This window comes from Ammospiza caudacuta, chromosome 10, assembly GCF_027887145.1.
Source record: "Ammospiza caudacuta isolate bAmmCau1 chromosome 10, bAmmCau1.pri, whole genome shotgun sequence".
In the NCBI taxonomy this organism is placed as follows: Eukaryota; Metazoa; Chordata; class Aves; order Passeriformes; family Passerellidae; genus Ammospiza; species Ammospiza caudacuta.
This window is the reverse complement of record NC_080602.1, coordinates 18015058-18027732: the sequence shown is the minus strand read 5'-3', so window position 1 is coordinate 18027732 and position 12675 is coordinate 18015058. Positions and strand designations below refer to the sequence as shown.

Below are 12675 nucleotides of genomic sequence, written 5' to 3'. Positions count from 1 at the left end.
TGCCTATTTAAGATCTGGCTTTGTCTTTGTGGATGTCTGACAACTTACTGTAAAACTGCAAGTTAGAACTCCTGCTTGCTTGTTTGAAGACCTTCAAGAAGTGAACAATTTCGCTTTTCTTTAACAGTTTTTCTGAATGGACACGAGGGTACTGAAAATCTCCATAAAATTATCAGCATGTTGTTCTTGCATACCATAGTTGCAGTAATAATTTTATTCTTTTGTTACTGTAAAAAGAATCCCAGGGGAAGCTTTAAAGCATAAGGCTTGCACTGCACAAAGTGCCACGTTTGTTTTTGGAGCACAGGACAAATCTTGGCCACAGAATGGTTTGGGTTGGAAGCAACCAAAGGTCATTGAGTCCCAACCATCCATCCAGGGACACCTCCCACCTGCTCACAGCCCATCCAGCCTGGCCTTGAACACTTCTGGGATGGGGCATCCACCTTCCCTCTGGGCAGCCTGTTCCAGTGCCTCACCACCCTCACAGGACACAATTTATTCCTGTTATGTAATCTAAACCTGCCCTCTCTCTGTTTTAAGCCATTGTTCCTTGTCCTGTCACTTTGTTTCTTTCTAAAAGGTTCCTCTCCAGCTCTCCTGGAGCCCCTTTGGATACTGAAAGGCTTGGCACACACCTCTGCTTTACAGTTATTTTTCCCTTATGGGCAGGTGGGACGGGGACAGACAGACAGAAAGACATCCACCTTGTGAGACTGGATAAATACTCCTCTTTACCACCACAGAAATCCAGGACTATTAATGCCAGTCTGTCCAGACACAGTCTTTATAAAACATCTGAGACAGATCTAAGTATCTGTATTTTATTGTTAGTGTTTTAGTAGGTCAAATAACCTTCTTAGCACCATTTTTCATTAACCAATTCATTATCTGTGGAGAAATCTCTTTGCATAGCCTTTTGTCTGGGAAGAAAAAGTGTGGAAAATGTACTAAGGAGAAATTAAGTCTATTAACAGTTCACTGGAAGGCTGATGTGCATCCTAAAGTACAAAGAAAATTTATGTATGATTTTTATATTTTTGTTAGAAGAGGATTCAATTTGAAAAAATCTACCTAAAGATAGGAAATAAATGGCAGATGAAGAAATAAGTGAATGTTGTGGACATATAAATACTGTGCCAAAGGAATCCAAAGCCATAACAGAGGTTTGCCTTACAAACTTCTGATATTAAAAGGATCATACCATGGGTAACAAGCTAACAAAAGCCATGATTCTGTCAGTATTTATAAACTATAAATTATATAGTTATCTTCTGTCAAGTTATAAAATGCTTAACAGAATACAGAGGATTACAGGGGAGGAAAAACAACAATGCATGTAACTGAAGAAAAACTCAGCAACAAAGTGTTTCTTTTCTCCACTGATCTGGCAGTTGCAGTAACATTAGGTGTGATATATTTTAAAAACTAGGCAGAGAAGCCAGAGGTGAACATGATCTTAAAGTTTGTTGTGTAGGTTAAACTGTCAGAGACTTTGAACAGTGCTGCATTTATGTTGGGCTTTTCCTTTTATAACAAGTATTTGTGCTGGGTTGTTTTTTTTTTTTAGTGTGTTTTACATGGGGTTTTTTCCCTGTTCTTCTTTCTGACATCTTTTTATGCTTTCAATGTTCACAAAAGGAAAATGTTTTTGCCAGAGATAAGAATCAATTAGATTAAGCTAAGGGCATGGTTGTAGTAAACTGCAGCCTAAAATGTGATACACTAGCTTAATTCTTGATAAAACTTTATCACACACCTTGAGTCTTCTTAAATAACTGTACACAAAAGTCAGCATTAATTTTTAGAATAACTCAGGTTTGCAGGTGTTTATGTTCCATGCCTATTGTCATCTGCAGTTTTTCTGCTTGAAATGGAGAATGGTCTCCTGTAGCATATTAGATCATTGCTATCAATCTTTGCCAGAAATTCTGACCCCTTCATATATTGCACCACCATTGAGTAGTACAGTACTTCATTTTGGTGAAAACCAAAAATCTTAGTTAAAAAAAATCTTAGTATAAATATTTTGTAATATGACTGTAGAATTTCTTAGTCCCTTCTGCTAGTCTTCTCAGTTTGATAATATCCTTTAATGACATTTCTCTAGTTTACAAACAGATATCCTTTTGGACTTCCAAACCAACCTGTATTGTGTTTAAAACCTTTCTTCAGAAGTTTTTGCCAAGGTGGTTTAAACCAGCTGGGACAGGGAGGAGAAGAATGCATTACTCAAGTCTCACCCATTTATTTTGTTTCCTTTTTCTGCTATGATCCACAATAGCTGGGACAGTTTTCTCTTTTCTAGACTGAGACAGACCACAGTAATGCAGACAATCTCAGCAAGTGGTTTGCCTAAAAGACAGAAACTTTAAAATACAGAAAAAAGGTTTGATTGGTTCCTCATCTTGTTATCCTTTAACCTAACATACGATTTAAAATGTCTGAAGTGAGACTGCACTTCAGCTTGGTTACTTTATTTCTGTTAGATTTTGGAGAATAAGGCTGAATGAGAAACATAAATCAAACCTCCCAGAATGTAATGAAACTCCTCTCATATCTGGATTCTAGCTTTATAGATGGACTTGGTTCTATTATGGCCCTGAATTATACTCTTTGGATTCAAATATCTATAAATCTTGAGGAAGCTTAGAGTATTTTCTGAATTTCGACATATTTCTATCTGGCATGTGTCCTTCTGAATGTAGAAAGGAGCTGTCTGTTGTGTGGTACAGATATTCAGAGCCCTTTGTTCTTTTTATCTTAAAACAAAGAGGTTTCACAAGCAAAGATTTGCTAATTAATTAAATTCTTTCCCTGACACACATAGGACTTCTTTAATTACAATGTTTTTGGAGGATTTAATGAAGACTTACTTGAGTTTCTCTGAAATCCTTTTCTCAAGGGATTCTTAGCATTTCAGTTTTCTGTATATTGAAGAATTTGCACTCAACACATTAAAGGAAAACCAGTTTGCCACTGCTTTTCAGCATATTCAGCATAGGGATGCCTCAGCTTGCTTGTAAAACCTCAGCAGCTTCTGTTACAGCAGGCCAGCCCTTATTCAGTGGATTCAGAGGTCAGTTTGTGTTATGGTACTTTAACTGCACTGACTTCAACACATTTCGCAACATCATATAGAAGAGTGGAAAACTTTTTTTTGCTCAACTTTCAGTGTGGCATTTTTATATTTGTCATTGTTTTTATGAACTTCACAAGGACAAATTGTAAAACTTGTTATTAGGCTGACTAATGGGATAAAAAGAAAATTTTAGACTTCTTGTGAAACTGATTATGTTTTTCTCAGCAGATTTTAGGTGACTATTCACATTATGAGCACAATTCTGTCTAAAAATAAGTTCTGTCCACTTTTTTATGGGTTTATTGAGAACAGAAATTTCCACACCATTCTCCCTTTAATGTGACCACAATGGGCAGTCATAATTTGTCCATTTATAAAAAAGAATAAAGTAGCAAATTGGCCACCATAAACTGTTAGTATATCCAGTTTTGCTGACATGTTTATTGTAGTTTGCAATATGCATGATGTTGATTTTCAAAAATGTTCCATTTTCTTTTTTGAGAGTATTAATTATAAATTCATGAATCACAAAAATCAAGACTGTAATACAACTCAGGAGTTGGAAACACTACATAGCACTCATCCATGTCATCCTCAAAAAATGGGATTGTTGAAATTTTTCATAGTTTGAATAAAAACCTAAAACCTTCTATTCATTGTACAGCTGAAGCTAAGCAGGTCAGATAGTTTTTTATGCATTTATGTAATGAACATGTCAGAAAATGTTTAGAGAAGACCTAGAAAGGGACAAATATGTGAATTTCAGTGCCCCACCTGAAACCTTATATAGCATAGAATCTCATAAAATAAACATATAACTTTGCCTAAAGTCTGAAAGTATTTTTAGTGTTTTGTTTTCATGGTATGTTTCAAAGGAAATGAACTTGACTCCAAAAAACACATCTAGGAATTAAACATGGCCCCTAATGAACAGACAAAGGAATGAAAAAAGCAGAAGACTTTGCAGCCTTAAAAGTAGAGTTCAAAATATCATCCCTCTTACAAAATATTTCCTGAAAATAGGCTTGTGGAGCACAAAAGTCAATTCTGGAAACGCGAGAACTATGAAAGCAAGTCCAGTAGTCGGCACTTTCAAAAATAAATAAAACCATCAGGCAACAACTGTATGCTAATTGCATTTAAGAAATGAAAGACCACCTACATAGAAATAAAATAAATCTCGTTAGTGGAGCTAAAGCAGATAGTTGAGATTCAAACTCTGCTAACCAAAACCTTTAGGCTCACCAGAAGGAGCTTGTGAAGTCGCTGCCATTTTCCTTGGGATGGGGAGAGCCCTGCAAGCCCCTGTGTGCCCCTCTCTCAGCTCTAGAGCCTGGTGTGCATCTCCTGTCATGGCTGTGCCCTCGCTCCCGACCAGCCAAGCTGGTTGTTCTTGCTGGATAAGCACAGCTAAGGCAGGAGGAAAGGGCACCCAGAGGAGTTGTGTGCAAGGGGCTGATAGCTGAGGATGGTACTAAGAAATCCCATAAATCTTGACAGTGTTGTTCTGTCCAAAAAAATTTATTAATTTAACCATTTAATTTGTTTTATGAAAAATCAGCTTTAGGAAGGCATACCACTGCAATCTTAAAATCAAGAAAGTTAAACATTTTATGACTTTTAGGCAGGACAATAAATTTTGAAGGTTTTCAGTAACAATAGCAAGAGGCCTTTAGGTCCAGCTCCTGAAGCAGCTCCCAGAAACCATCCTATTCCCTCTAGAGGAAGTATTGAAAATCATTTGCAGCCAGTGACCCCTCTCTCCCCGCTGGCCATCATCGGGTTATAGATCTTCAGAAACAAAAGCTGCCCAGGCCCTCACTCACTCTCTCAAATGGCCTTCTGAAAATAAATGAAAAAAAAACAAAATCATTTTTAAAATCAAGGCTATTCAAAGCTCCTCATCTGTTTTGCTGCTGACATAGTCAGATTGGCTGTGGAAAGATTGCAGAGGAATTTGACTGGATATATTTGTAGGGCCAAGGTCTGACCATAACCAACTTGGGAAAAAGCCCAATAGGTACTTTTTCCTTGACCTTTAACCCTTTGTCCCCAAATTTTTTTATTCACAGATAGTATTTGGCTCTGACTGAGTTTATGATTCAGCTGTGGAGCTTTAACTTAATCTGACAGAAGTTCTGTAAATCCTTGCTAGATGTTTTTGGTTCTGATTTTAGCTTCTGGTTTCGGTTAGACTTTTAAATTCAGCTATGAAAGTTAGAGCTTTATGTTCCTAAATAAAATTAGGTTCAGCCCTTCATAAAAAACTTCTTATTCTTGGAGCTGCTATAGATGTTTAAAAGGGTTGCTCTGGTTTTTAAATTTTTTCCCCTCAAGTACAGGGTCTTGTCTGAATTCTCTTCTAGATTGAAGCCTGAAAAGGAAGGAGATAGGAAAGAATGTTCCCAGGGACAAAGTCAGTAGAAAGTGCTTCAGCATTTAATCAGAACAATTTCAATCTATTGATAATTGATCAGTAGAACACAATTAAAGAATCCTGCTCAATGTCAAAACAGCTCAGCCAAGAGAAATAAATGCATGTATTTGTCACATGAGGGACAGATAAGAAACCAGAAAATGTAGAACAATATGAATAAAACCTTCCACCATATGGAATTTGGCAAAAAAGAAGATATTTAATAATATTCCTGAGGAATTTCTGTAAGAGCTTCATACAAACCTGCTTCAGTATCCCTTGAAAAATTAATTTGTATTTTAGAAAAAGAACCCCACACATCTGGCTTGATCATTGGCTGATAAAATATTTTTTTATTCCCACCCCAAATCACATACAGCTTGGCTGGAAAGAAGACAGCTGCTTGGGCACTAGTTGTGTTTCAGTCTGAAGTACATCTAATCTTTATTGATGTATTTGATTCTTGTGTGCCAAGTGCAGAAAGTTGTGCTTTAGTGGGAAGATTTTATTTTTCCCTTTTAATATTAATGTGTAATTTTGGCCAACAAAAAAAGGTTTAGAAAATGATAGCAGTTCTCAAAATGCATTAGACTTAAAATCCAATAAGTATACCCAGTGCTTTTGTATGAATCCTCCTCAGTTTGTTGCTTCTACAGGAAGCTCTCCTATTGGAAATCAATCTCAAGCATTTTAATGATCAATTAATTCTGAAAGCTCCTTACTGTCTTCTCATCTGAAGCTTCAACATTTTTCCATTGTCTACAGTTTTTCCATTGCTAGGTCTGACACCTGTGATGAATTTGGTCTGAGTGCCTTAAATTACTTGTGAGATTTGGGCATGTTAGCTCTATGTGCAAACCCTCAGTATTTCTTATTGTATTGCTTGAACTGTTTGCAGGGAGTATGGGCTGGGTAAATCCACATTGTGCTGAAATCAGTGACCAAACCTGCAGAGGCTTCAGGAGCTCCAGAGAACCTTCACCCACAGGTTTCACTGCTCAGACAGTCGTAGGTGACCAGAGGAAAACCACATGCTCAGGAAGCAGTGGTTGCCAATGTAGCAGCTCCAGCTGTCCAAGGCAGGGCAGCACTGCAGTGTGGGGCTCAGGGAGGCTGCAGAGGAGCAGGCTGGGCACTGCCCACCCTGGGCACAGTGACAGCTGTCTCTGTGAACTCAGGGCTGTCACGGGAGGCTGTGGTCTGTCGTATCTCAGAGAATCCCAATTACTTGTGACACAAGTCCAAAAGCACAGTATGAGGGATAAGATCAGTACCAGAATTAAATCTCTTGTCTCTATGAGATATTGAATCTCAGAAGAGCATTTGATGAAAGAACTGGCAGAACTGCAGAGCTGAGGGAGGACAGATGTGTCGGCAGCATTGCTTGGCAGTGCTTCCTCTGCCAGTTCTCTGTGCACTGGGAAAATCTGTCAAACAGGGCAGTGTCACAGCGAGCAATTGGAAGTTAGTTTTACATTCCCCACTGTAGTCCTTCCTGCACTGTGAACTAGTCTCTCATCAATTCCTAGCCTTCAATCTCAATTTAATGTGCTGCATGATTCACAGCACAGGTTTCATGACATTGTCTTACCAGTCCAGTTTTCATGCTACTGGTACTTTTAGTATAAGTTCTTTTATAGAGGTTGTTTTTTATTGATGAACCTTATATTGGGAGCACTACTTTAGTCGTGCTCCAGAACAGATATAATTTCCAAGGTATCCTTTTTTAGAACAGGATACTCTTGTGAATGTTGTGTATCTTTAACTAGACCTAGTTGGGATTTAGCACACAAATAAGCTTCGTAGTTAGCTGAAAATACAAATGTTTCACTAGACTGAAGCTGCAGTGCACCAGTTGCTCCAACATTTCAAGATGTTATTAAAGAGACACATGGATTCGGAGAGGAATTTTAGAAGGATTATACTGACTGAATACTCAGCAGTTGCTAAAATAAAAGTTGGCATTCAGATCATATTAACTAGGAACCAATATTCCCGAAAATGTTATGTAAGTAATTATTATATATTAGGTTGCCATATGTCTGTGTGTGTGCTGTGTCCAAGACAGCAAACGTCAAATGCATGGTCCTGATCCCCTCCTGTCGAGTAAATGGTAAAATTGCTCTCGTGCTATTTCAGAGGATGAGCGTGTTCCTGTGTGAGAGACACAGTCAGCAAGTGCAATGATGAAGACATACATGTCAGTGGGATTACCCTAATACAGGGTATTAATATGGCACCAGGCAATGATGCTGCACCCAGATGTCTAACAGTGTCTCCATTCCAGATCCTTTTTGGAAGTGTTTAGAGCCCATTTACTGCACGCTAAGATTAAACTCCTGATTGAATGAATTACAGTCAGGCCTAAGATAAAATTACACTCCACGGATAATCATAGCTTGTGCTAACCTTTATTGGGTGCAGGGGGTAACAAAGGATGAGGAAACGCCTGAGGCACTTAAGGACTGAGGCAGAGAAGGCATTAATAGTAAGAGCAGTTGTTCTCAGAGTACCAAACCCCCTGAGCTGGAGGAGAGGGACAGGGATCAGAATGAAGCACCTGTAATCCAAGGGGAGATTGTCAGTGACTTCACTGCCACTTGACTTCCACACTCACAAGTTTCTGGGGCTGGATGGATCCACCCAAGGGAACCGAGAGACCTGGTGGAAGGGCTCACTGAGCCATTCCATCATTGATCAGCAGTTTCACCAGAGGAGGTTTAGATTAGATATTTGGAAAAAGTTCTTCATGGCAAGGATTGTGAAGCACTGAAACAGCCTGCCCAGGGCAGTGGTGGTGATCCCTGGAGGGATTTAAAAGATGTGTTGAAGTGGCACTTGGGGACAGGGTTTGTGGTGCACTTTTCAGTGCTGGCTCAATGGTTGGACTTGATGGTCTTAGAGGTCTTCTCCAACCTAAACAATTCTATGATCTGATTTACCAATCAGCATTACTCTAGCTATAGAAGAGATTTTTAAAAGGTAGTCAGGAAAAGCCACTAAAAATACAGACCTGTAAAACCTTGCTTAGGCAATATGCTCATGAGCTGCTGCTCTAGACTTAGACATTTTCATCAAAATCTTCTTGCTTTATTGTTAGAGATACTTGTAATACCTTTGCCCCTTCTCATTGTCATGCTCTGATCACTGGGGAGTTTTACCATTATGTAGAAACAGGTCTTTAAAGGTTTAAAAAGCAAGCAAAACAAAATCCCAAAAACATTTTTTGTTCATTTAAAAAGAAACATTTACTTCCTGTATATAGTCAGTAAATAAAAATGCCTGAGTGCCTTTTTTATATGAATTGAATTCTGTAGGTTTTTCCATGGAAATTAGGTCTAAATTTTACTTGGAAAGAGATTCATCAGAAGTTTAGAACTTTTGGTTTTATTCTTTTATACTGTCTTCCTTTTATATCTGGTTTCCCTTTCTTTGTTTATGAGAATATAATTTATAAGATTCATTGTCAGAAAAATTTTGAAATGTGCTGCAGACTGTGTGTTGTGGGGAAGATCCTATGACTTTGTGTGTCTTGCTCAGTTTAAAAAAGAAGAAGAAAAAACCCCCATAATATATTTTTATTCTGCTCATATGCTGATTACTGTTTCCATTAATCCAGCTGAACTGAAGTTTTATGCAAATATCTTACTAAGGGACTGGTATTTACTGTATTCTGCTCCATTTTTATGACAGGATTATAAATAGGAACTCCCTGGAGTAAGCTCAGGATTGTATTTTGTTAGGCAGTTGAAGATACTTATCTGATTTTTTTACTTTTGGGGGTCCTATAACTACAGGTTTATTTGAATGCACAGTATATCTACTACATTACAAATTGGTTATAAGGTAATAAATTTCCAAGATGGCAATAGGGAATGTTTAAGATTAGCCCATTGTATTATTCTGCCAATTGTTCAGAACTGTTTCCCCTCTCCCTCACTTTCCTCTTCTCACATGTATCCTTGTGACTGTCCTGCCTCCAAATCGTCCTTTCATCTCCCCACCTTGTGCCCAGAGCCCATCCTTTTCCTCTTGAGTGTTTGATTTACTTGAGCCAAGCATTCTCTTCCATTCTTCCTGGTTTTCAGAAATAAGAGATCTTCTCTACTGATATTACTGCTATGACATTCCCCTCTGAGGTTCCTGAAAAGATCTGGTAGTTTGCATTGGCTGTCGTTCATCTGCTGTGCTCAGATTTGGCAGTGTCTTCTCACAGAATGAGGAGCTTCTGAGAATTTGGGTTTGGCCTGAATTAGCATGGGTAATGTACAGAAAATTTGAGAGATCTCTAATTTGATGCAGACTTCTGGACATTAACTTGTGCATAGCATCACAAAAACGTGCCCAGGGCCAACTCTTGCTGTGTCTTTTATGGCTGCAAGGGCTGTGACACAACCAAATCTCCTCTTTGGTTTTCTTTGGAGAGAACAGAGAAGTGGAAGTTTGTGCAAGAGAGAGGCCACAGGAGCCTGACTTTCCCTTTGGGAGCAGGGTTAGGACATCTTTGGGGGATCCTAATGTACAGTGCCCTTTCTGCAATCACAACTATTTCTCCTGCTGAGGAGGCAGGTTATGAACTGTGGTTCTGTACTGCCAGAGCAGTTGTAGGAGATGGCAGCAGCAGACAGTGGTAGCAAGGTCAGAATTTGTCAGTAATGTCAATGACAGTTTCCCTACCTAGGACTTACTTTTGCCTAGTACAACTCAGTAAATTCTCTCATTAATTATTCCTTCTACATTTTAATTGTTCTTTTACATGCTCAGCAGATCATATTTAGTCCTTTATAATAGTTTTGCATAAAATGAAAATGTTCTATGATATAGATGCACAGCTGGGACTCAAGCATGAGAGTTTGGTGTTTGGATCACTCAAAATCCATTGGCTTCATTATTTGCTCATTCACTTAAGTTGTCACATCATACAACTCATGAATAGCATTCATTTTTGTTGAAACTTTCATACCTTCACAAAGACACTAAGAAATATCCCTAGGAGAAAAGTCCTACTCAACATAATGTATTCCTAATGCTTTACTTGGCCTGCAGGTGCTCCTCCAATATTATCATTAATTACAACAGTAATTATCCTACTTGTGGAGAAAAAAAAACTTCAAATGTTTAGCAAGGCCCTTCCAATTCTTTTAGTGCTTCAATTTAATCTTCCTTATTTACAAAACACTCCAAAAAACCCAATGCCCAGGACCTGAAGAGGAAAAGCACTGAACAGCCCTGTAAACACTGCAAGGTACCCTCCCTCCACTGAGGCAGCTCATTGCACACCTCATCTCTCTTTTAATCCAGTAATGGGAAATCATCAGTAACAAATCATCATCTTTATTTTAATTTCAGTTTTCCCTGTCATTAGGTTTTAGTAAATCAATGTTTATACTGAAAGATATATTTAATATGGGGGAAAAAAGACTTTTATAATCAAAGAGTTTACTTTTAATTGCTTCTTCAGAAATACATTTTGATAATACCAACTGCTCATTACAATACAAACCAGAAAAAAGCATTCATGTACTGTGGCATGGGAAGTACTGCCAGTTCTACATGCTGTACATAGTTTCTTTAAAATTTTTACGTTCTTTAGGCCTCAACAAAAACCAAAGCTCCTCTTCCAGGTTTGGTAGCAAACAGGCTGTTATTCTCCCCTGCTAACCTTTGGCCATCCGTTTGGTAATAAGCTTTTTTTACATTTTTTAGGAAAGTGTTCAGCTTGTCAGTAGGCACCATTGACACAGTGCAGCCACCCCATCCAGCTCCAGTCAGACGTGACCCAATGGCCCCAAATTGCCTAAAAGAAAAAAACAACGGAAAAAATCATGTAAAATAAACCAAAAAGAGGTACTTTGTCATATATAAATTTTTATAGAAAACTCAGATGTGTTTTGAGTATTCCCATGTCATCAGACTTTTCTGATGTTCACTTCCTTGTATGTAACACTACAGAAATTTGCAGTTACCCTTTTGGACCTAAGAAAAGTACTGATGCCTTAAACTGCAATATAGTAATTTCTGTCAGCTCCAAAAGTCCCCTTGTTTTTTAAAGCTTCAGCATCAGCTGTTTTTAGGATCACAGCACAGCTGAGATGAAGAAAGCAGGAGAAGAAAGGAATTGTGTTAGCAACATTCATAAGACATCAGAAGTGAAAACAAAAATACATGACAAAAATAACAAAAGAGGGTTCATAAACTAATTGCACAGGATGTAGGCATGCAAGCCATTTTCTAATGTGGCAAAGACAAATAGCTCTATTCTTCCAGGACAGATCTAAACCATGCTGAAGATTCACAGGCTTCTGCATGACTACTGAGCATGCCAGTCAAGAAAAGGAGAGTTCAGAAACTCTCAAAAAGTCATAGAGTCACTGCACTCTGTATAAATAAAGTCACATAAACTTGTGTTTATGCTGAATGGACATAGGTGAGTATCTCTCTTTAGAGGAACCTCAAGAACTTAAGACTGACAGCAGTAGAGGTAAAGTATGAATGTAGTCCCCCCCCCCCCCAAAAAATGCTCTTAATGAGGAGTGTGAACAGAAAGAACAATGACAAATAAATGACATGCAAAATATAAACCATTCCCAGCCTCAAGACACTGGCCTGCTAGAAATGTCCTAGAGCAAATCCCATGCTGTTACACTGCAAGACTCAGATGCCATCTCATTAGAATTTAGCACTGTTTTCAATAGTTTGCTTACCTGCGTTCCTGATCTTTACTTGGAAAAAGTAGGAAAAGACCATGTAAGGAGTTACTTTGGGGCTTTTCTAACTTAATGAGAATAGAACCAGTCAGATTTAGAAAACTCTTCTGAAATCTTATTCTTCTGGGAGATCTAATCTGACTTACAAACAAATACTTTTGATTTGTTTCCAATTGCCATGTATGGAGAGATTCACCAGCCCTAGAATATGTTAGAGGGAGAGACAATATCATGTGAATAGCATTGGAAAATGACAGCTTATTTAGAGTGGGCTGTTGTAATTCTTCATGTGTGCATTTTATGTTAAATGAATCTGGTGTAGTGCTGGGTTAGTAGAGGTTTAGGTCATATTTCAAGCAAGTACTTGCATATGTGTTTGATTCTAAACACACATCTCTTCTTGAACAGAAACACTTTCTTCAGTGTGTCTGTGTGGTGCCACCCTTCATATTGACTCGATTTTATGTTCA

The 12675-nt window shown here is 38.2% G+C and overlaps 1 protein-coding gene across 1 annotated transcript in view; it reads right to left on the bottom strand.

Moving 5' to 3' along the window:
* Positions 1 to 10698: 10698 nt before the first annotated feature.
* Positions 10699 to 12675, bottom strand: part of GALK2 (galactokinase 2) — a 47416-nt gene continuing 45439 nt past the window's right edge. The window contains exon 10 of the mRNA XM_058811790.1: positions 10699 to 11295. Coding sequence (XP_058667773.1) covers positions 11088 to 11295 — 208 coding nt within the window. The 3' untranslated portion in view covers positions 10699 to 11087. The remainder of the gene's footprint in view (positions 11296 to 12675) is intronic.